The sequence below is a fragment of the Ovis aries genome, chromosome 3 (genome assembly GCF_016772045.2).
Source record: "Ovis aries strain OAR_USU_Benz2616 breed Rambouillet chromosome 3, ARS-UI_Ramb_v3.0, whole genome shotgun sequence".
Taxonomy (NCBI): domain Eukaryota; kingdom Metazoa; phylum Chordata; class Mammalia; order Artiodactyla; family Bovidae; genus Ovis; species Ovis aries.
Window position 1 is genome coordinate 87046674 of NC_056056.1, and position 25475 is coordinate 87072148.

At 36.4% G+C, this 25475-nt stretch overlaps 1 protein-coding gene across 6 annotated transcripts in view; it reads left to right on the top strand.

The window, feature by feature from the left end:
• The window catches only part of HEATR5B (HEAT repeat containing 5B), a 99634-nt gene extending 80198 nt beyond the window's left edge, over nt 1-19436 (top strand). For 3 of the 6 annotated variants that reach the window (XM_042246275.1, XM_042246276.1, XM_027966929.2), the window contains exons 28-36: nt 1509-1746; nt 2855-3109; nt 4676-4803; nt 7066-7210; nt 7710-7976; nt 9466-9690; nt 13629-13780; nt 15818-16031; nt 18522-19436. In XM_042246275.1, the coding sequence (XP_042102209.1) occupies nt 1509-1746; nt 2855-3109; nt 4676-4803; nt 7066-7210; nt 7710-7976; nt 9466-9690; nt 13629-13780; nt 15818-16031; nt 18522-18826 (1929 nt within the window). In that variant the 3' untranslated portion in view covers nt 18827-19436. The remainder of the gene's footprint in view (nt 1-1508; nt 1747-2854; nt 3110-4675; nt 4804-7065; nt 7211-7709; nt 7977-9465; nt 9691-13628; nt 13781-15817; nt 16032-18521) is intronic. The other 3 variants (XM_060412259.1, XM_060412260.1, XM_027966930.2) reach the window with 1 other exon arrangement.
• Nucleotides 19437-25475: the final 6039 nt, after the last annotated feature.

Here is a 25475-nt window from a genome sequence, read left to right on the forward strand (position 1 = left end):
AGATTCAAATTCCCTATTCCAAAAGTTAGATGGCTTATGCTTCTAAATTGTCAGGTGTTAGTATGACTGCTGCTGCTGCTGCTAAGTCGCTTCAGTCGTGTCCGACTCTGTGCGACCGCATAGATGGCAGCCCACCAGGCTCCCCCATCCCTGGGATTCTCCAGGCAAGAACACTGGAGTGGGTTGCCATTTCCTTCTCTAATGCATGGAAGTGAAAAGTGAAAGTGAAGTCGCTCAGTCATGTCCGACTCTTAGCGACCCCATGGACTGCAGCCTACCAGGCGCCTCCGTCCATGGGATTTTCCAGACAAGAGTACTAGAGAGGGGTGCCATTGACTAACTGACTATAATTAACTGATATATATATGATCACCATCGTGTTAAGGAATGCTTCTTCTCAGAAATGAAGATTCATTGTTTCCTGTCATCATTGTCTAAACTTAGTCAATTACTGTGCCATAGCTGTCTGCTTGTTGTAGGGATAGAGATAAGACCCTACCATCAAGAAGTATCCCTGGTTCAGATACATAGACTTTCTCTTATGTACAATGAAAATAACTGTGTATGGCAAACGTTTTTCTAAAGATAGCTAGTGCAATTTTCTGTTGTTCTCTTACTCCCTTGACCACTCCTCCCTTTTTTTGCTTTTTTGTGGATGTGTAATTCAGCGAGGTGCCGGTTGCCAAAGCCAAAATGTATGTACAACTACTAAAGAAAACAAACAAAAGTAACTTTGGCAAAGAATCTTTAAGATTGTATTTTCAGAAGTTGTCATTATATATCCTTTTGGTTTACAAAGTGGAGAGAAAAGATACAGATAATATATATAGCCAGTAAATTATATTACTCTTGGCTGAGCTATCTGTTACAAGGACTAGATTACTAAATATGACTTAAGTACTCTAAAAGAAGGGGTTTTGGAGGATATTAGTGGAAATGCAGGTTGTGGTTTCTCTTCCCCCACCCCTTAGCTTTTGTTTGAATGCCATCTGATTGTGTCTAATAAGCCTATGAAAGCAAATGCAGTAAACAGGAAGTTATACCCTATGGCAAAAAAAAGAGAAAACCACATATAAAGGGGGGCTTTGTAAAGTAGAACAAGAGAAGCCGGAAAAAATTCAGAGAACCCTACTCAAGGAATGTGCTGTGAGAGCAGTAGTCAGAAGTCAGATCTATTAAAAAAAGAAGATTGCCTCCAAAATAGGTGGGATTATTCTTTTGAGGATATCAGGAAAGTCTGAAGTTGCATACTTTTCTACTAATAGTACTTAGTTACTCATGATGATTCAGCTGTATAATCATAGCGGTGGTGGTTTAGTTGCTAAGTCGCTTCTGACTCTTGCGACGACATGGTTGATAGCCTGCCAGACTCCTCTGTCCATGGGATTTCCCATGCAAAAATGCTGGAGTGCGTTGCCATTTTCTTCTCCATATAGTCATAACAGCTTAGAATATGTCATTTCTTAATATTATATCTTGTTCTTTTCTCCTCTTGAATATCTTACTAGGTCTATGTGGTTGCTATGAATATTAAAAAAGAAGCAGAGTCAAAACCAAAAAGAGCAATTAAAAATACTGATGATGATGATGATGATGACAGTACCATAGATGAACTACCACCAGATAGTTTAATAACACTCGTACAGCCTGAACTGCCAATACTCAGCCGCCTGTGGTTGGCAGCATTAAAAGACTATGCGCTTTTAACTTTACCAGCTGAATTTGCTAGTCAGCTCCCCCCAGATGGTAAGTACTGCATTCAGAGTTTTGCTTTTAATGGAGTCAAAGTAGTAATTAAACAAAATGGAATTGGTGGAGACTGGCCACAATAATAATAATATCTTAAATTTCTGTGGACTTAAACTTGATATTCTGTCTGTACTGAATTTATAAATTCAGATACGGCATTAAACTTTACTTGTCAGCCCAAGCAAAAACGTTCTCACTGTTACAGTAATAACCGTCTGAGCTGGGGTACTCTAAATAACTGCGTAAGGAGTTACTATGCATAACCGTGATGAGGTATACCGCTGTGTTGGTCACTGTGTGTGTGCCAGGGCAGATGTGGAAGTCCTCAGTTTGATAGTGAAAGCAGGAAGAAGGGAAAGATTTGCAGAAGAGTGGGGGGAAGAAAAGAAGAGACAGAGTTCCCTGGCTGTAAGAGAAAGGAAAGGTGATGAGGGTTTTAAGAGTTGCTGGCGACAGTGAAGAGGAAGCCTGTGACCATGGGTGGGGCAGGGCAGAAGGCACTCAGAGGTGTGAGCACCTGCAGAGGAAAGGCTGGAAACGCTGGCGTCAGTCACAAGGAAGTGATAGGCACTCCAGGTCAGCAGCTGTAGGAATGACGTTGGTTTAAAGAGACCCTTGGGAGAAACTCTTTGGCCAGATTCCTCTTTTATGTGTGCTGTGATCTGAATATTTGTATCACCTCAGAATGTATATGTTGAAACCTAATCCCTATTGTGATGGTATTAGGAGGTATGGGTCCTTTGGGAGGTGCTTGGTTATGAGGGTGGAGCCCCTAGGAATGGGAGTAGTACTGTTATAAAAGAGAACCCACAGAGTCCCCAACCCTGTCCACCTTCCACCTTGTGAAGACAGCAAGAAGGTACTGGCTGTCAGTCAGGAAGAAGGCCCTCACCCAGTCATGCTGGCATCTTGATCTCAGGCTTATAGCCTCCAGAACCTGATAAATAAATTTCTGTTGTGTAGCCACTCAGTCTGTGGTATTTTCTTAAAGCAGCTCAAATGGACTAAGACAGTATGTAACAGGTATTTTTAAATGAAGTTGTTCATAAATGAGTGGATATGTATAATAGAAGTAATGTTTTTCATTGATTTGATTGTTTTATAGGTGGGGCATTTTATACTCCTGAGACTATTGATACAGCTAGACTTCACTATCGGAATTCCTGGGCCCCAATTCTCCACGCAGTGGCACTTTGGTTAAATAGCACAGGATTTACATGTTCAGAGTCAGCAGAAGCAGCAGCAATATCAGCTTTACAAAAACGTTCCATACCAGTCAATTTAAGCCAAGCATCAGGAGCAACACCTAGTGCTAAATCTTTGGCAGAAATTAACAAAGACAGAATGCATCTGATTTTAGGTAGGTGAGCCGTCTTAATGTATTACAAGATATATTACTTCTGAAAATGTTTATCTGTAAGGGAGAAAAGACTGCTTTCTACCATGTTAAGTTCTGTGACTGGCTTAAGAATTAAACTGACATAAGACGCATTAATAGGAGAAAAGCATATAAATTGATTTAAAACTTTTACATGTACATAGGAGGAAAATGAAGACCTGAAGAAGCTTTTAGGTCTGAGAGATTGTATACAGTTTTACACAAACAAGAATAAATTGTGGAGATCTGACAAGACAAAGGGCTGAGGCCAGGGATCATAAGTTGTACAGGAACTAAAAAGTATACAGGGTAAACAAATGGAAAATTGGGGCTTCCTTGATAGCTCAGCAACAAAGAATCTGCTTGCCAGTGCAAGGAGATGTGAGTTCGATTCCTACTCTGGGAAGATCCCCTGGGGAAAGAAATGGCAACCCACACCAGTATTCTTGCCTGGGAAATTCCATGGACAGCGGAGCCTGGTGGGCTACAGTCCATGGGGTCACAAGAGTCAGACACAGCTTAGGCACTGAACAACGACAGAAGAAGATCAGGCTTATTTTAGTACGTTTGTTTGGATAGGTCTATTTCAACATCGACTCCCAGTCTCAAGGAGTAAAAATATTCTTTGCCTGATACAGGGAGGGCATCTTTCTAATGAGAAATTTTATGACCTGCTTTTGGGTAGAAAGGGGGTCAAAGAGCCCTGCCTGCATCTGCTGTTTCTCAAATGTGTTCAGCCAAGAAGGTATATTTTGGTGCAGCGTGTTTTGAACTCTTTCATATCTTTCGTTTTAATGCTATGGAAAGAAATTTTACAGTATAGTTCAGATAAGAAATAGTAAAAAGAGGTGTTTTTTTAAGCACATTTTCTAAATTAACTGAATTTTTAGTAGAAAAATTTAGTTATTAAATTACTCCTTAAAAATCCTCTATCATGTTCACTCACAGAGCAATACTGAATAATTTTCAAGGAAAAAGTTAAACTTTTTTTTTAATATGTTTTCTTTTTACTTGACACTTAAGTTACCCTGAGGAAATATAATATAAATTTATATTTATATTATAAATGTAATACATACATAAATTGTGTATATGTATAAATTTATATATCTATACATATAAAAATGTATATATGCATATAATATAAATGTAAAGTTAAAGCAAACTTGAGTAATTGTTATTTATAATTGCTGTGTAGATTCTCTTGTAACATTTAAGAATTTGCAATCATTTATCATAATCTTATAATTTTCATACATTTATTCTTAATGTATTATTTTTAAATGTCTTTAAGTAGCTTCTTAATCAACCTGATGACCTCGGAACTCCCCCACTTGCTTCCAATGTGACTGTTAGCCTCATTCCAAGGCTACAACCTATGTTAAGTTTGGCTACTTATTTTGACAATCATTTTGAACTCACTTTAAGGCATTAATAAATACATGTTAAACTAAGCTGTAAAATAAGTAGGTAAAAGAAAAAAAATGGTGTCAAAGAAACAAAGTGTTTAATATTAAGAAACCTGTGTGTTTATTTTGTGTATTACAGGTGTGAGTATACAGTTCCTTTGTTCCCCAAGACCTGAGGAGCCTGTTGAACATGTTACAGCTTGTCTGCAGGCCTTGCACACCTTGCTAGATTCTCCTTATGCCCGAATCCATATTGCAGAAGATCAGGTGCAGTATATTTCTAAAATAGATAATGTATGCTTTGTATTCATCATATTTATCTTAAGATAATTATCTCACATATGAGATAAATGTTATATAATAAGTGTTCAGGATTTTGGCTTCATCTAAGACCTTATATTGAATGTTGGATGACCAGACATGCTGGACTAGAGATCATCACTATACCTTCTTTGATGAGTTCATCAGCAATCAGATATAACTAAAAATGTAAAGGATCCCTTCAGTCCAAGTTAATGGTTCTGCTAGTAAAAGACTGAGTTAATTCATAAGGCTATTAATAAATTTGGGATTTTCTGGTGGCTCAGATAGTAAAGAGTCTGCTGCAATGAGGGAGACCCAGGTTTGATCCCTGGGTTGGAAAGATCCCCTGGAGTAGGAAATGGCAAACCACTCCAGTATTCTTGCCTGGAAAATCCAAATAAATTATGTCACTTTTAAATGTTTGATTAAACTTGATCTCATTTAATAAGGTTTTTGCACTGGCTCAAGTACTCATTTAAGAAGTTTAATGAATTGTGTTTTCTAATTTTTTTGTATGGAATTTTTAGAGGATTTTATTCATGTTACAGAACCACGTTTCCACTGGAATTGTTTGTTTGCTTGTTTGTTTTAATTAGGAAGTCTTTTATTTTCATAATAACCATTTCTTTGGACACCATCACTACCAAATAGTACCTCTTGGGATAATTTTCTATAAAACACAAAAAGATAAAAAAAAAACAAAATTATTATTATTGTGTTCTCTTAAAATTAGTTTTATACATGATATTGCTCAATAAAAAAGAAAAAAACCCACATGAAACAAAACGAAGTATGTGCTGTGTGATTATAAGCGTCACTTACTGATAAACTCATCTTGTACTCGAGCCTTGTAGCTTAAAGCTGGGCCTCAGCTAGACTGCAGATTATGGCAAGGGTTGTTTTCAAATAGTCAGACCAATAAAGTTTAATCTGTGAATGAAGGTGTGTGACATATTATGTTAAAATTGAAATAATTGAGTGCAAATACAGTAGATTAAATGACATGGTTAAATGTGTATTTCATAAGTACAATAGATATAAATTTGACCTCTCCATCAGTTTTATAGTGGTTGATTTTTAAGACATGAGAAGGGAGAAAGGAGGTCAATTACGAGGCTGTTTTCATAATTCCAGAGAGACAATGAGTTCACTGGCCTCGGAAAACTGAACAAAAGAAGAGGGAAACAGGGCCAAGACTGGAACTTTAGGGATAAATAATAAATGAGGGTGGAGATGAGGGAAATTAATCAGCAGTGGAGACTACTGGAGAGGTAGGAGGAGAACCAAAGAGAACAGTTATCAGAGACAAGAGAGACTGTCAAGGACAGACAGGTCTCAGAGGAACAGAAGCCAGTGAGTCAGGACAGAAGAGTCCCCGGAGGTTATTGGTGACCTCAGGCAGAGCATTTTCCCAGGTGAATGGAGCCAGATTAGAGAAGTTCTGAGGAGTGAATGAGGGGGTGAAGGGAGTGGCATCTTCCATCAGGACAGAGACGGAAGAGATCATGGGGCAGATGGAAGGATGTGAGGGTTCTCTGAGGCATGGAGGGAAATTAGGTAGAAAAGACTTGAGCAACTACTTATATTGGGGAAGAGAAGCTTAGCTTAGTTTATCTATGATATATGGGGTATGATTCAGGTCCTTGAAGAATCCTTGGGAAGTTAAACAGGATGGCATGGAAGCATGTGAGAAAAGAATTATCAGCCTTGGACAAGGGGCTGATCTTGATCTTAAGGAAAGAGGTAAAGGTGGCTTTGGTTGCAATTTAATTATTTTTCTCCCTCTTTGAAATTTGAGGTGGGTTTATTGGATGGGTTTGATGTGGAAGATTGTGAGAAGCTTAAGTGAATAGTGAGTGGTTAAAGTTTGTAATAGTTCTGAGACGAATCTTGGAGCGACTTGCCAGCCTGCCTGGAATTTCTGGTGGACTACTCTTGAGTACTCGGATTAGAAATCATAAATTTTAGTGGCACTAAACACTAGCAATGCTGTTTAGTCCAAAGAGAAAAGAAATATTTTAAATGGAAAAATCATTTAAATATGTAATGAAGTAATTTTTGACTGAAAATATGTTGGGATAAAATATGACCATTTTTCAAGATTATTATAATATTTGCTGCATATTTTTGGTATTTAGCTACCAAATCTATGTATTTTTATATGTATATTTTCCTAGATGTAATAATATAAATATATCCTTTAATTTCTCTATTAATTTATAATAGCTGATTGGTGTTGAGTTACTGAGTGTTTTACACCGCCTCCTGTTGACTTGGAATCCACCGTCTGTCCAGCTGCTGGTGACTGGAGTTGTACAACAGATAGTAAGAGCTGCTCAGGATTATTTGCAAGAAAAAAGAAACACACTAAGTAAGCACAAGAAATTATACTAACTTTAAAGTAGATTTATTTCTATTCTAATTTTTTGAATATTAATACCAGGAAGTTTTTAATGAAAAAATTTAACCATGCATTTAAAAGATTGCAGTTGATTTTGCTTTCACTAGAATGACCCAAATGAAATTGCTCATATTCAACTATGTTTTACCTACAAAAGTGTTAATTTCATGTGTTTCAAGCCTAACACATGTGTTACTCCTATTATGAAATACATTCCTATTAAAAATACCTAATAAAAATTTCATTTTTAGTAAAGTAAAAAATGACTTGTCTGTTACATTTAAGGAGAGGTCAATAAACAATTCTAAGGCAGAGAATTATTCTGAGAAAGACATGGCGTCAGTTAGACATTCAATTGTAAATTCTAAATTCTTTTGAAAGAATTTATTAAACATACTTACTGTGTTGTTACCTCTACTGTTTGTTATCCTTTTTGCTGAGAATTTCACCAGATTTTCTTTTACCCAAGATGAGGATGATATGGGAAAAGAGTCCAGTCCTGTATTAGGAGAAGGAGGTGACAGTGGTGGTCTCATTCCTGGAAAATCTCTTGTGTTTGCAACTATGGAGCTGTTGATGTTCATTTTAGTCCGTCATATGCCACATCTCAGTACCAAGATGTCAGACTCTCCAAGTCACGTAGCCACTAAAACTCGACTGTCAGAAGAAAGTGCTCGTTTGGTGGCAGCCACAGTTACCATACTCTCTGACTTACCGTCTCTCTGTTCACCTGCTGGTATGGTGTTGCTCACTGTTTGTAAATGTATTATACTGTATTAGACAGAGATGAGCTTGGCTTTGATTTTAAGTGCTATGATGATTTATTTTCCTCTTAAGTCTTAAAGGAAAAGTAGGACTTATTTTTAAGGGTTTGTTTGCTTTAGGAGCCTATAAAGACTTAAGATTTAAAAAACCAAAACCCTAGATGCCCTTTTCAAGTACATTTCAGAGAAACTTCTACAGACCCGCAGCTTGAGAGAAGACACTGGATGTTAGCAAATAGATGTAAAGTGAAATTACTAAACCCTTTATTTTCTGATCCAGTTGCTACTCTTGAGCCACACTGACAAACATGTCAGAGAAGAGTGACAACCAGCTTTAAGGAGCAACTGTTAATAAAAAATTATAGCTGGAAAAGATCCTTGAAGAACTAGTGGATAGAAAAGTAGGCACTTGATACTTCCCTGGTGGTCCAGTGGCTAAGGCTCTGGTCTCAATACAGGGGGTCCAGGTTTGATTCCTAGTCGGGGACTAGATCCCTCATGCTGCAACTAAAAGATCTCACATGCTGCAGCTAAGACCCGACAAAACCAAACAAACAAGTATTAGAAAAAAATAAGAAAAGTAAACTTTTCCTCTGTTGTACCTAGGAAATCGATATCATATCAGAATATATAAAGGTATCTTTCAGCTCAGCACAAGCCTACAGATAGGAAAACACTACTCCATTGAAGCTTCATAGGCAGTCTACACTGGAGGCATGTCATAGTGGTGAAGGGAGTCTTCCGTTAAGTGGGCGGTTAATTTGATTACCTTAAAGTTCTTTCAGCTACAAATCCTAGGATTCTTTCATTTCTTTTTGCCTTACCTATTTATCAGGATCTCCCTGGTGGCTCAGATGGTAAAGCGTCTGCCTGCCGTGTGGGAGACCCGGGTTCGATCCCTGGGTTGGGAAGATCCGCTGGAGAAGGAAATGGCAACCCACTCCAGTAATCTTGCCAGGAAAATTCCATGGACTGAGGAGCCTGGTGGGCTACAGTCCACGGGGTCGCAAAAAGCCAGGCACGACTGAGCGACTTCACTTACCTATTTATCAGCCTTTGTATCAGTTTCCTGACTTGGTTAGTACATTGACTAACTTAGTACTAACGCTCAGTACAGTGAGATTGATTACTTGTCTTGGAACTGCTACATGATTCACCAAGTTTCTCAGCTACTTCTCAAAGTATTTGGCAGAAGTTTTCCTTCTGTGTGAAACACTAGAAGTGATATAAAATAACAACCGCAAGTTAGGAAAAGAAAGAACTTTTGACTTCTTTGAAATAGCTTGTGAGTCCTTTTTATCTTTTTCAAACGTTGAATTACAGTAATAGCAGTGCAATAAAGTTTCAGGGAAAAGAAGTAATATTAAACCATTGTCAGTTGTAAAAAGATACAAACAATTGAAACAACTATAATACAGGAACTGAAGTAGTACAAGATAATCTGATTTGTTTTTATTTCAGGATGTATGACAATCTTGCCCACAATTCTGTTTTTAATTGCAAGAATATTGAAAGACACAGCAATAAAGTCTGCAGATAATCAGGTTCCTCCACCAGTCAGTGCAGCTCTTCAAGGGATCAAAAGTATTGTGACACTTTCAATGGCCAAAACTGAGGATACTCAAAAACAGTGGACAGCTCTAATTCGTAGCACTCTGGCATGCATCCTAGAATATTCCCAACCAGGTAATCTAATCAGTTTTAAATTTTTTAATTTATTACTATATTTGTTCCTTAATGACTGTCTGAACGAGCTCATCAGAAAACTGCTATATAACACTGAATCAACTCAGAGAAGTGTTTTTAATTCCATCTTTTAGATGTGAACTTTTAGTTCCGATTTTGAGTATTGACTCTCCATGCCCTTGTGTTGGGTTTCCCGGGTAGCTCAAATGGTGAATCCGCCTGCAATGCAGCAGACCTGGATTCTTCCCTCGTCTTACCACTTACATACACGTTGGGAGTTTTCCCTCCAAAGAAAGAATGTGTATATATAAAACTCTTAGATTGTAAATTGTTCTGAACTCCTTGGTAGTTGTCTATCATTTATATTTATCAGTTATTAATCCTTCCCCTATCAATGGCTATTTTTACTATTTTTTATTTTTCCTAGTTATAAAAATTTTCTCAGTGACTATCCTTATAAATTTTTCATGCACATGTGCTATCAGATTTTCTACAGCATACCCCTAGAAATGGAATTGATGACACATTTTAATTTTCTCAGGCATTGCCAAATTGCTCTCCAAAGTAGTTTAGTTATATAAATTTGCACTTCCACCAACAGTGCATGATTCCCACCAATACATGGTATTTCAGACTTTTTAATTTCATTATTTGGTAAGTAAAACATGCTATTTTATTGTTTTTACTTTCATTTCTCGTTTGCTGAGTAAGTATTAGCATTTTTCATGTTTGTGTTTAATTTGGGGGGAAATGCTTATTCACATTTTTGTCCACTTTTCTTCAGTGTTTGACTTTTTCTTTCATGTTACTTCTGTTGTAAATGTGAAAAGATTGAAAACAATAATTAAAATTTTGTCATATTGCCTACTAAAACATTTCCACACTATCTAAAACTGTGGAGTAGGCCCAAGAATGAACAGATAGGTCAGTAAAATTGAACTGTGTAAGTGTAAGTCAGTGGTAAATATCACAGAAGAAAATATCAATGTCAGTTCAGTTCAGTTGCTCAGTCATGTCCTATGCTTTGCAACCCCATGAATCATAGCACGCCAGGCCTCCCTGTCCATCAACAACTCCCGGAGTTCACTCAAACTCATGTCGAAGTCGGTGATGCCATCCAGCCATCTCATCCTCTGTCATCCCCTTCTCTTCCTGCCCCCAATCCCTTCCAGCATCAGGATCTTTTCCAGTGAGTCAACTCTTCACATGAGGTGGCCAAAGTATTGGAGTTTCAGCTTTAGCATCAGTCCTTCCAAAGAAATCCCAGGACCAATCTCCTTTAGGATGGACTGGTTGGATCTCCTTGCAGTCCAATGGACTCTCAAGAGTCTTCTCCAACACCACAGTTCAAAAGCATCAATTCTTTGGTGCTCAGCTTTCTTCACAGTCCAACTCTCACATCCATACATGATCACTGGAAAAACCATAGCCTTGACTAGATGGACCTTTATTGGCAAGGTAATGTGTCTACTTTTATCTAGGTTGGTCAGTTGGTCATAACTTTCCTTCCAAGGAGTAAGCGTCTTTTAATATTATGGCTGCAATCACCATATGCATATTGGACTATAAAATTTAGCATAAGCCTGTGAAAAATGATATGCATTAAAAGTAGGTGATAAATACTAAAGTTTCTTGTCAGAAGGAAAATATTTTTTTCTGTTTCTTCAATTTTGTATCTATATGAGATGGAGGATGTTTGCTAAACTTATTTTGATAGTCATTTCATAATGTATGTGAGTCAAATTATTGTGTTGTACATTTTAAATATATATATAGTACTGTAAGCTAAACATTCAGAAAACTAAGATCATGGCATCTGGTCCCATCACTTCATGGCAAATAGATGGGGAAACAGTGTCAGACTATTTTTGGGCTCCAAAATCACTGCAGATGGTGATTGCAGCCATGAAATTAAACGACGATGACTCCTTGGAAGGAAAGTTATGACCAACCTAGACAGCATATTAAAGAGCAGAGATATTACTTTGCCAACAAAGGTCCTTCTGGTAAAGGCTATGGTTTTTCTTGTGGTCATGTATGGATGTGAGAGTTGGACTGTGAAGAAGGCTGAGCTGAATTGATGCTTTTGAACTGTGGTGTTGGAGAAGACTCTTGAGAGTCCCTTGGACTGCAAGGAGATCCAACCAGTCCATCCTAAAGGAGACCAGTCCTGGGTGTTCATTGGAAGGACTGATGCTGAAGCTGAAACTCCAATATTTTGGCCACTTCATGTGAAGAGTAGACTCATTGGAAAAGACTCTGATGCTGGAAGGGATTGGGGGCAGGAGGAGAAGGGGATGATAGAGAATGAGGTGGCTGGATGGCATCACTGACTCGATGGACATGAGTTTGGGTTAATTCTGGGAGTTGGTGATGGACAGGGAGACCTGGCAATGCTGCGATTCATGGGGGTGCAGAGTCGGACACGACTGAGCGACTGAACCTAACTGAACTGAACTGTGTTTCAGTTAAATCTCAATAAAACTGGAAGAAAAAATTTTACAAAATGAAAGCTGAAAAAGATCAAAAACTGAAAATAATAATGTCAGTGTTAATATCATTTATGTACAAAAACATCTTATAAACATTTAACACCCAGTATAAGAAAGAACGAGCTTCTCAGGTGGTTCAGTGGTAAAGTATCTGCCTGCCAGTGCAGGAGATATGGGTTAGGTCCCTGGGTTGGGAAGATGCCCTGGAGAAGGAAATGGCGACTCACCCCAGTGTTCTTGCCTGGGAAATCCTATGGACCAAGGAGCCTAACAAGCTACAGTCCATTGAGTCACAAAAGAGTTGGACATGATTTAGCGACTAAACAACAACAAAGAAAGAGAAGAGAACAGGCAATGGTAAGAAAGAAATAGAAATGCCCACCAAGCATATAAAAAAATTGGCCACATTGTTATATAAGCAAAGAAATAAAATAATATAAATTTTTACCTGTAAAACTCATTTAACAAAAAAAATGTGAGTATGTACAGGTGGAATCAATTGTCATACTTTGCTAAAGGGAATTTAAAACAGTTCAGACTTTCAGGGAATCATTTCTGCAAAATATATGAAGAGCTTTTAAGATCTCATATTCTGACCTTGATCAAAAACTTGTGTTCAGGTTTATTTGCTACAATCTATTTTATAATAAAGAAAATACAAAAGTGATAAATATAACTATCCAGCAGTAGGAAAGAAATTAAATATATGTTATATACTCATTTGGATTATATATCCATTATATCTATTAAAAATCATGTTTATAAATAATTATTTATAGAAGACTAACCCAGACCAGAAGAAATTAAACAAAAGCCTGGAAATTAAACTATCCCTGGATGGTAAAATATTACATTTTATTTTCTTTCTCTTACGCTTGTTGAATTTTAGACAAACTATATCCTACTTTTATTACCTGAATTTTTTTCAGATTAATATTTGGAGGGGAAAACTTTAATTAGTTTTATTAATGTTACTAAAACTATTCTAACTTTGTCATGAGTTAATATTTTGCTTTTTAAGGTAGATTTTTAACAAGATAAAGAAACATTAAATGCCATAATTATATATGCTTTCATTTATATATGTGCGATGCTTAGTCTCTCAGTCATGTCCGACTCTTTGCGACCCCATAGACTGTAGCCCACAAGGCTCCTCTGTCCATGGAATTCTCCAGGCAAGAATTCTCCTAGTGGTCATGTAGTGGTGAGTTGATGCACCTTCCTTTCTTATTTGTTTTTTTGCTTCTTATTAATAGACTATCCCTTCTCCAGGGGATCTTCCCAACTCAGGAATGTAACCGGGGTCTCCTGCATTGCAGGTGGATTCTTTATCAGCTGAGCTGCCAGGGAATCCTTCATATCACACACACACATAATATATAAATATTTCATTATTTGTATATTTCAGAAAATTCTTTTTTTTTTAATTTTCTACTATTATTTCAGAAGATTCTGTGCCTGTGCCTGATGAAGTAAGCATGCTAACAGCAATTGCACTTTTCCTGTGGTCTGCTGGTAGTGAAATAATAGGAGTTCAGTCACTGCAGAATGGCTGCATTTGCAGATTTAAAAACGCATTGAATTCATGTGACCCATGGGTAAGTTGCACTTAAAACATAATAGTAAACCTTCCACTCTATAAGAAAAATTTCAGATGGATTCATTAAAAATTTGTGATTCATCAAATGAAAGTATTTGCTATATGAATTTTCCAAAAAACTGGAAAAGGTTACTGGTTAAAGCTTAGGAGAGATATGTATATGTTAATTTATATATGCAGAAATTCCCCAGTATCTAAAATACTTCCTCAACCCTGGCCTACGCTAGTAGAGACTTTACATGTTTCTCTTTTTCACTGTTTACTTAATCACACCAAGGACATTAAAAGATAAATATATATAATATGTTTTTACAGGCCTAATGGAAACTCTTGTTTTTCTAAAAAATAAGCTTTATTGTTTTATAGCTTCAGCATCAAAACAAATGATTCTTAAACGTATTGAACTCAGGAGAAAATGCAGTTTAGTAACATCTACCATTGGCTTCCTGAATCAGAGTCTCCAGATGTGTGGTCCACAGATGTGTATTTTTAAAATATTCCCCAGGCATTTTTCTTTTGTCCAGTGATGTTTAGTAGCTTCTCTTCTACGGAAGCCCTGAAACAGTTTTTCCCATTTTGTTTCCTTACGTCAATGAGTTAATACACCTTCCTTTCTTACTTGTTTTTTTGCTTCTTGTTAGTATGAAGTCTTTCTAATCTAAAGTGGAGCCACTGAAACTACTTTGTAGGCCTAGAACACTTAAATTGGTTTAAGCATTTATTTTCAGAGAATCCAAATGGAGTTGAGTGTCTGATATATTTTATAGCTTTGTTTGACATCATTCAAATATTAGCCATATAAAATATGTTAGGTTAAGGTGAGAGGAACTTATACGCAGATTACATGATGAGAAACGCTGGGCTGGAAGAAGCACAAGCTGGAATCAAGACTACCGGGAGAAATATCAGTAACCTCAGATATGCAGATGATACCACCCTTGTGGCAGAAAGTGAAGAAAAACTAAAAAGCCTCTTGATGAAAGTGAAAGAGGAGAGCAAAAAAGTTGGCTTAAAGCTCAACATTCAGAAAACGAAGATCATGGCATCTGGTCCCATCACTTCATGGGAAATAGATGAGGAAACAGTGAAAACAGTGTCAGACTTTATTTTTTGGGGCTCCAAAATCACTGCAGATGGTGATTGCAGCCATGAAATTAAAAGACGCTTATTCCTTGGAAGGAAAGTTATGACCAACCTAGATAGCAGAAATATTACTTTGCCAACAAAGGTCCGTCTAGTCGAGGCTATAGTTTTTCCAGTGGTCGTGTATGGATGTGAGAGTTGGACTGTGAAGAAAGCTGAGCACTGAAGAATTGATGCTTTTGAACTGTGGTGTTGGAGAAGACTCTTGAGAGTCCCTTGGACTGCAAGGAGATCCAACCAGTCCATCCTAAAGGAGATCGATCCTGGGTGTTCATTGGAAGGACTGATGCTGAAGCTGAAACTCCAGTACTTTGGCCACCTCATGCGAAGAGTTGACTCATTGGAAAAGACCCTGATGCTGGGAGGGATTAGGGGCAGAAGGAGAGGGGGACAACAGAGGATGAGATGGCTAGATGGCATCACCAACTCGATGGACATGAGTTTGAGTGAACTCCGGGAGTTGTTGATGGACAGGGAGGCCTGGCATGCTGCAATTCATGGGATTTCAAAGAGTTGGACATGACTGAGTGACTGAACTGAACTGAATTGAAGGTGAGAGGGACAACTGTAAATTAAAGAAAGAATTAAAAACAAAAATTAGAATTCCTGGTATCTAATTTTTTTACACAGTATAGAAATACAAAAATTATATAAGCAGTGGTAATTTGGGAACTAACATACAAGGAATGTTTGATTAATATCAATTTTTTGTAGTTATCATAGTAGAAGTTTTATTATTCCATTTCTGTAAGTAGAATGGCATTAATTCATCACATTTCTATTTTCATTCTGCAGTATTGCTTGTTTTCCATACGTATTAAGATGCAGTGTGATTGTAGAGCAAATAAGAACTGTCACACATGTAAATTAATAAAATTATTTTCTTGTACAGGTTCAAGCCAAATGTTACCAGCTTCTTCTCTCAGTTTTTCAACATTCCAATCGGGCCCTTTCAACTCCTTATATCCATTCCTTAGCTCCAATAGTAGTTGAAAAGCTAAAAGCTGTTGAAAGAAACAGACCAGGCAGTAGTACAGAACTCTTAGCTGTTCAAGAAGGAATCAAAGTTCTTGAAACATTGGTTGCTCTTGGGGAAGAACAGAACAGTAAGTATTTTCCTCTAAAAAGCCACTAGTCTAAAATGAAGATTTGTATTACATATTAATCTTATCTTCTATTTGACACAGGCCATTGCAGCAGTAAATTTTCTGAAGGTTCTTACTATGTGAAAGCTTAATGTTTTTGCTTATGTTGCAAAGACAATTGAATTGATTTATATTTAAGAGCAAGAGATTAAAATAAATTAGGGATGCATTTCAACCCATGGATCTTTTCTTCTAGGAAGGTACTCTTTAAGAACTAGGGAAAATATGGCTGTTTAATATATTTTTAAGAATAATACATTTTGGTGTTTATAAGAGATGTATAAAAGCTTTTTAACAAATAGGACCAGATTAGTATTCATGCTAAACATCGGTATTAAAATACTCCAAAATTTAAAATATTGTTTTTTAATTTAATGAAAAACTACCATATACTTCCATTTAACCAGAGACTTATGCAACTTAATACTTACTCCTCTGTATCCCCTAAGCTTAGATTTCATCACAATCTAAAATTTATCTTTAAAAATATGACTTTTAATCGTTACAGAAAGACTGTACTTTTTAAACTAGTACCTTATGATTGAATTGTTAAGCTGTTTCCAGTTTTTCAAGATCATCAATAACTGAAATGAGTGTTCTTGTACAGATATCTTTGTACAGTCCTATTTTTAAAAAATTGATGTTTTATTATCTGTGATCATTCTATTTTTTTTTAATGAAGTAAATTTGCATTAACAATAAAATAACTTAACAGTATAGAGTCATTTCTCTGGGGTCTTAACTCTGAAATGTGGTATCTGATTAATGGAACCTTCCATTTTTCACAAATGGTGGTAGTGGTTGGACAGATGTTCTCAAATGCCTTGCCAGGTCCATGATCATTTACCCCCATATTCCAAAACAGAGTTTAAAAGATGAAAGGCCATCTCCTCCTGTGTGTTATTTCTATCAGATAATTTTTTTAAGTGAAATTATTGGGTTGAAAGGAAGACACATTTTTAAAACTTTTAATATATATTGCCAGATTATTCTTGGGGTAAAAATTACATCAGTTTTTCTATCATAAAATTTTTCCTCTTCTCTTGAAAGAATTTCACAGAAGTTAGAAAGGTAGTGGAGATTTTAAAAAAGCTATTGCTGATAAGTTCCCTATAAAATGATAATCCAGAATTACTGCAGTGGAAGAGAAGAGTACAGAAGTGATTGTGGAAAAAAAAAATTCATCTGACTTGATGAGTATAGGTTACAGGAACAAGAGAAGAAGAAGAGCCAAATATTACTGTGTTACTTGGAAGAAGCATGGAAGCAATCTTAAAATTGAAAAGTTCAAGAAGAAGAGCTGTTTGGGAGGAGCTAATAAGTCTAGTTGAAACTAGATGTTAACAGATTATTTGAATAGAAACATTATGACTGACATCATGGCCCATGTTTGGTGACTCAACATAATTTTGTCTTTATTTGTATTTTACTCAATGTAAGTTCCACAAACATACAGACTAAATCTTATTCATTTCATAATCTCAACATTAAGCTTATTGACTTTTGCATAGTTAGTATTAAATTATGTCTGAGTTGAGTTGACTCTTGGGATCAGTTCCTGAACAGGTGTTCTAATTTAGGTAGGGAAGAGAGTCTTATACTTTTTCAAATAATTCTCTATTGTTTGAATTCTTTTAACAGCAAGAATATCTTCATGTATTATTCATGAAATTAAATATAGCTTAATAGTTAGATTTAACAAGGTTCATTTAATAAATAACCCTTTAATTTTCCATGTAAGAGTCAATTAATTTAAAATATGAAATAACTGAGGCAGTGTAGCTTCAATTCTCCAACCAGTTTCTAGTATTTAGTATTAGTGGGCTATATCAACAGTAAGTACCGTAATGATTTCATTTTTTAAAGGACTGCTTCACTCAGATGTTTTGTACTATAGTAAGACTTCTAAGAGGTAGAATAAGCAGTCGTCACTTTTTAAAAATTAATACTAAATCTGAGGCTAACTGCCGTGTACAAACCAAAGGGAAATGGTTGTCATCACATTAATGTATACGTTAGCTCATGGCTTTGATTGTTTCTTCCTCCTAATGAATGCTTCAGGTTTGTGTTCCCTATTCCATTAAACTTCCAACCTTCCTATTCTGGAATACCCTTGGAATTTTCACAGTTTTATTCTCAAAGTACATTTTACCAGTGGCATTCGTAAAATTGTTCATTTTTACCTTTTAGCCAGTATTTTTAAAAATAAAACAATTAGTATAAATGCAAAATATACAATCAGGTTTGATTTCCTACCCTAACGTGGCTGGAGAATTAGTAAATATTAATAATGAGTAGTTATTGAGGTCTAAAATAGATTGGGCACATTTACTTGTGTGTTATTATAATTCAGATTACTATGGTAATTACTATGGTAATTGTGTTTAAATAAAGGTTACTGTAATTTTCAGATTCATGAGCATCTTCAAACTTTATCTTTGTTATTTGCAGGAGTGCAATTACTTGCTCTTTTAGTTCCCACTTTGATCTCTTACCTGCTGGATGAAAATTCTTTTGCCTCAGCAAGCACAGCTTCCAAAGATCTCCATGAGTTTGCACTCCAGAATTTAATGCATATTGGACCTCTGTATCCACACGCTTTCAAAACAGTAATGGGAGCAGCTCCTGAGCTGAAAGTACGTCTGGAAACTGCTGTTAGAGCAAGTCAAGCTAGTAAGGCTAAAGTGGCCACCAGGCAGCCAGCCCCAACCGTGCACTCTGCACCAACAATTAAGCTAAAAACAAGTTTCTTTTAATGTGCAATTCCATTCATTTTTGTTTATATTGTCAGTTCGGACCGAATTAGTGGTAACCACTGTACCATTCCAGTCTATAGGTTCAACTTTATTTATACACAGGAATTATATGCTTCCGAGGTAGGGTAAGTGAAATAATGCTCACACTGGTTTCTAATTTTGAAGGAATGATTTTTTTTGTGTGTGTGTGTGTGGTGAATGTGCTTTCATTTCCTTTCCTAATAATGTTTCTCTTTTATTAATTAATTTATTTTTAAAACTGAGCCATAATCTTTTAAATTAAATGCAAAATATTGTATCATGTAGTTGGGCGGCCTGTTGTTACTGTCAGGGAAAAAATGGTATATTCAATAGCATCTGTTACCAAAAAAAAAAAACTGAAAAGCAAGCAGAATTTAAATTTTGAAGAAACAAAATAATGTGAAGTGTCTGTTTCATGGTGTATATATTAAGAATAAAGTTAACATTTTCTTAGCATTTCTCAGAAAGTCCTTACCTTTATGCTAGATCTTTTTGCTTTCATATTAGATTATTAAATTATGCTTGTGTATATTTAGTTAACTGAATTAAAACTCATTTAAAGATCCATTAAAATGATTCAAATATGGAATAATGTTCTGGTTTTTTTAATGGCTACAATTTGGCCTCACTTATGCTTTGTAATTACAGAGCCTTGAGTTCTGGCTCTGATGGTTGGTTTCATTCATCAAATATTAATATTGAGTACCTACTATGTAGACGGCATCAAGCTAAGTGCTGCAGGGCATACAAAAATGAATTAGTCATAGTTACGCCAGTCTCTCCTGCAGTGGGAATTTTACCACATCAAATAGATAATTGATGAATGAATGTTTGCCACACTGTTTGGCACACTTTAAACACCAAGTTTTACCACGTAGACGGAACCTTTCTGAACATTCCAAATACGTACCTTGTCATCACCTACTGCCTCCTGCTTATTCTCTCTCAGACCCTCACCAGTTGGCAGCTAATGTAGCCTTGCCTTCCTCATGTAGTCTTAGACCTCAGACAGATGTGTTCTCTCATTTATTTTCTCACTGACTTTTACTTGTGCAAGGTTTTTAGTTTTTTTCATTTTATACCTGCTTTTCCAAAGCTATTCTCTTTTTTAAAGGTTTTTTTGTAATACTTTATTGAGATATTAATCACATACCATATGATTCACCCATATTAAATGTATAATTCAGTAGTTTTTAGTATGTTCACAGAGTAGAATAACCATCACCACAATCAATTGTAAACATTTTCATTACCCCGCAAAGAAATCTGACACCATTTAGCTATTGCCCCACAAGCTCTCTGCTTCCCCTGAGCTTACTTTCTGTCTCTTATCAATTCTCATATTAAATATGAACATTTTATATAAATGAAATCATACACTATGTGGCCGTTTGTGACTGACTTCTCAACTTAAGATTTTTAAGGTTCATCCATGTGGTAGCATACATCCTGCATCCTTTTTAATGGTTGAATACTATTCCTTTCTACTTATATTTTTTTAATCCATTCATTAGTTGATGGGTGTTTGTTTTAATTTTTTGTGTATTACAAATAATGCTGCTATAAACAATTGTGTACAGTATTTGTGTTGCTCTGTTTTTCATTTGGCCTGAGTGTATATCTGGGAGTGGAATTGCCGGCTCAGTGGGAACTCTGTGTTTAACTTTCTAAGAAGCTGCCAGACTCTTTTCCAATCTCCTTGTTTTTTGTGCGCATAACCCTTTTCATTCATCTGTTTATGAGGTATGTTTATTTCTCCTTTGGCTGTTTTCTGCTGTTCTTTGTACCTCCCAGGCTTCCCCCATCATTTCCTGCTTTGGGGAATATACTACATCATGCAGTAGCAATGATTCTCTCTCTCTTCCTTCTCTCCTTCCGTCTTTCTTTTTCTCCCTTTCCTCTCCCCAGTACAGCTTTATACTTTCTCTCAACTCTTCTGAGCCACTGATAACTTAACCTCTAGTTTTCTATGATCATATCTAATAAAAGGGAGATCTGTTTGATTAATTATATTTTTAATTTGTTTCACTGCCCAGCTTGTTTCTTATGATATAAGAAAATATCTCTCATTTGTGGGAAAAAAAAGGGGCCTTACTCTTGTCTAATGAACGTAAAAGCAGTCAGAGGTCAAAGGAAAGTCAATTTTATACATTACTATAAGTTAATTTTAATTATAAAATTTGATTTATTAAATTTTGGGGGAAATTACCACACTTCATCACACAGGCCAAATCATTGTTGATATTTTAATCCATTCTCTTCCACATTTGTAATCACATCCTGCAGGTAGGCTGTTGTATCCACTTATTTTATATCATTTTTTTCATAGAATTACTCTAATAATAATATAGGATAAATTTAGTAACCACCTTTTTGATACCTACTAAATAACAAATGTACTGTTACTGACTTAGCCATCATCCTGTGCTGTGATACTTGGCTTCTAGTGTTTATATTTAAATAAGTAATGCTGCATTTGGCTTTTTAAAAATGCAAGTTTATAGATTATTTCCTTGGTTTAGATTTCTTAAAGGGGTAAAGATATGACAGGTTTGAATTTTGATATGCATTGCTGAATCGTAGAAAGCTCTGCTTTTTGAAATAAGAGATGTGAAAATAAAACCTGGGTTATTGTTTACCAGATTCCAAGAAAATGCCTTGGAGTGTACTTAAATCTCCCCAATATTTTGATATACCTAAACCTTTTTTTAAAATGGCATTTTAGTTAGCTGTAAATCATTACAAAGTGAGAAAGAAGGACCTAATGAAGTTGTTGTATAGTAAAAACATACTTGTTAAAGAAATTGACAGTCCTGCCCTATACACTGTGGGCCCTCTGTGTGTATGGAGGGGGAGGCTGGACTGAGGCGGTTGAAGAATCACCTTCATATGCCACATGTCAAGAGCAGTGGCAAAATGGTGTGTATCCAAGCCAAGTGATAGAGAGGAACTGAGGGTAAGAAAGAGCAACATGATCATTAACCACTAGATAGGAGGGGTCAGACCATTGACAACAGCAGTAGGACAATGTTTCAAATAAGTGGTTTGGAACAGAACTTAAACGAATTTCCTGAGAGACCTGTTGAGAAATGATTGCCTGTGATAGTGCATCCCTTGACACTGGACACACGTGAAGAGGACTTGAATCCCTGTTAAAGGTTTTGTAATAAGATTGTGCAATGTTGTCTGTTATTCATGCATTGCCCCATTCAGTTATTAATGGGACACTACAATGTGGCAGGCATTGGAAATACAATAAAGAACAGTCAGGCCAAGAATCTACCATAATATGTTTACATTCTGCCTGGGGAGGGAGAGAAAACAATTTCAGGTTGTGATCACGAGGAAAGAAAGGTATGAAACAAGGTGTAATAGAGGATAATAATCAGGGATTCCTTTGTAGGCTTGTCCGGAGCCTAGCCTCGCTTCTCTTCAGATTCCATATGTGGCTACCTGACATTGGTTCTCAGAAACTCCTCAATTTAAAATGGTTCTCTTTACCTCCTTACCTAAAACCTGTTTCTCAACTCGTGATCTCCAGCTAACTCTTATACTGGAGGTATACCATCACACAACTCTTATACTGAGAAATAAGTGGTGCATAAATTTTGGTATCATCTCTGACATGTCCCGCTTTCTCCCTCACTATGCACCAAGTTTCCTAAATACCTCCGTGTGTCTACTGCCATTATCACCGTCTTAGTCCAATACCACGGTTGATTGCAATGTAGCAAAATGGGCGCTGTGGATGGTAGGGTCAGTCTGCCTGGCTGGAACCTGACTGTCACCTACAACCTGTGTGAACTTGAGCAAGTCACTTGTTTCTACATTTGTAAAATGAGAAAAAGAATAATTCCTATTTTATAGAGTAGCTGTAGGTTAAATGAGTCAATACTTGCAAAGGGTCTTAAAATAGTGCCTGACCCTTAGAAAACAATTTAGAAATGTCAGCTAATATTGTATTTCTCATGCAGAAACTGAAATATATATATATATATTTTCAAATCTGATACCTTGCTGAAAACTCCTCAGCTGATTACTCTACCATAAAGACCAATTCCATAAAGTACTCTTAAGCCCCTTCATAATCTGACCCCTGCCTACTTCACCTCCCCCTTTTATTTCATCTGGTCTTATAACCATATGTGGTATGCCTACATGTCAGATGAAGATAATCCATGTACTTCCACATAGGGACATTATAAGGATCAAGTTAATGCATATAAAATGCATTATTTTTCTTACGTGCTTAATAAGTACCAGGTGTAAAAATAAGTTATTAATTCCTGTTGTTCTTTACATGTCAGCTATATAGGACTTCTTTCAGAATATCAGAGACACTATAGTATTTTTTCCTCAGGTGTTTGAAATTTGCTGAAAGCTCCATTTCACCTTCTAACTAGTTTGTACTCTTCATGTTTTAATCCGGCTACATTCTCATAGAAATGTTGCAGCATTTATTTAGTTATTGTCATCTACTATACAAAACACTATTATTTAAATTGTCCTTTTCTCCTTTAATGAAAATGTACGTATTGGCTCTTTAAGCTTGAATACAGTCAGCTCATGGGTAGTAAAGTTACACATTATGAGTTCGTGTGAAAGTGTCTATGAGCTGGTCCAAACCATCCCCTTGTTACTTCATGTCCTGCAGCTGGGGGGAAATCTGGGCCAGGAGATAACATAGATAATGGTAGAATTTTCCATCACAGGGAACAACTGCAAGTGCTAAAATTAACACATACTGAACAGCAGTAGCATATTGAGGGCCTGCTGAGTGGAGGGAGAGAAATGCATTACATGCAATATAAGTGAAAGCTTTTTTTAAAACATTTAAGGGCACATAGTTCTGTGTATTCTTGCCACCTCTTCTTAATATCTTCTGCTTCTGTTAGGTCCATACCATTTCTGTCCTTTATCGAGCCCATCTTTGCATGAAATGTTCCCTTGGTATCTCTAATTTTCTTGAAGAGATCTCTAGTCTTTCCCATTCTGTTGTTTTCCTCTATTTCTGTGCATTGATCACTGAGGAAGACTTTCTTATCTCTCCTTGCTATTCTTTGGAACTCTGCATTCAGATGTTTATATCTTTCCTTTTCTCCTTTGCTTTTCGCCTCTCTTCTTTTCACAGCTATTTGTAATGCCTCCCCAGACAGCCATTTTGATGCTGGGAGGGATTGGGGGCAGGAGGAAAAGGGGACGACAGAGGATGAGATGGCTGGATGGCATCACCGGCTCGATGGACGTGAGTTTGAGTGAACTCCAGGAGATGGTGATGGACAGGGACGCCTGGCGTACTACGATTCATGGGGTCGCAAAGAGTCGGACGCGACTGAGCAACTGAACTGAAGGGCACATAGTCTTGAAAAATTAAAACAAAAATGTACTGAACCTCTTCAACCTCATTCATTTTTCTTATGTTTCTAGTACAGTGCCCAGATTTATACCCCACGTCATGTTTATAAGAAAACAACATACATTTGAACTCTTTAGAGAACTAACTTCATTGATGTTAATGGAATATCAGATGGGCGTTTGGGGTGGGAGGTGCTGTCCTGGCCAGTTCAAGCCTAAATGAAGATTGGGTTTCTGCTGAGAAAAGGCACCACCTGGGAGACCAGTCTGTTGAATAGCCAGCAGGAATAGCCAGCTTATAAAAATGTTAAAAATGTTCTTCTCTTCCTACCACCCCTCCACCTGCTCTGCCACAGCTCTTTTTATGTAATGAAGATTACATTAATTGTTTGAAATTCAGTTGCTGCCTTAGAAACGGGGGCACCATAGTTATTTAAAAAGAAAAAGAAAAAAATCTGTTGAGTAGAGCTGTCATTTACTGGAAAATTTTTTAAAAAGGGTAGAGAAGAGAGGGATGAGTTGATGGGAAAGAATAGGAATGTGTTTTTTAAAAGTTTATCTTTGCTTAGAGAAATAGAATCTTAAGTTGATCATCGTCAATATACCAAGAGAAGTTTTACTACAGCTTCAGATCTATAGTATCATTTTATTGCCTTCCTGTGTTAAATACTTAGATTTGTTAAAGCAATCCTGATTTTAGATTTTAAAGGTTTATTTCTCTAAACATCAGCCACTTACAAATTTAAAATCAATTTTAATTTAAAGATTAAATTTCATTCAATTATTAAAACTAATATAAAGTTTAAACTTGAAATTTAACTATTTTCAGCCAAAAGAAAATAATAGTGATAATAATAATAATAGTAAATAATAGAAGATATTACCCCTCCTATCAGAAGACTGGGTTTTAGATTTAACTTCTGGAGTCCAAGAAAAATTTCAGATAACGAAATTTCTTATGACCCAACTTGTGCAACTGGCTGTTTCCCCAACCCTGTCTTGACTAGACTTTAAATCTAGGCAGTAAAGTTTGCAGTCTCAGGAAAAGTGGAAGGAGGGATGGGCCCCATGAATCAGACAGGAAAAAGAAGTGAGAGAAATTAGAGCAGGCAGATCTTAGGAGAAGCTGAAGTACAGTGGACTATGCATGCTCCTCTTCCCCAAAGTACTCTCCATCCTAGCAAAGCCCTCTACAGTCAAGTGGTCTACTCTTTTTTTTTTTTCTGACCAGAATTCACCAAGTTCAGTTTGAAACCTTTTGTTTGAGCAGTTA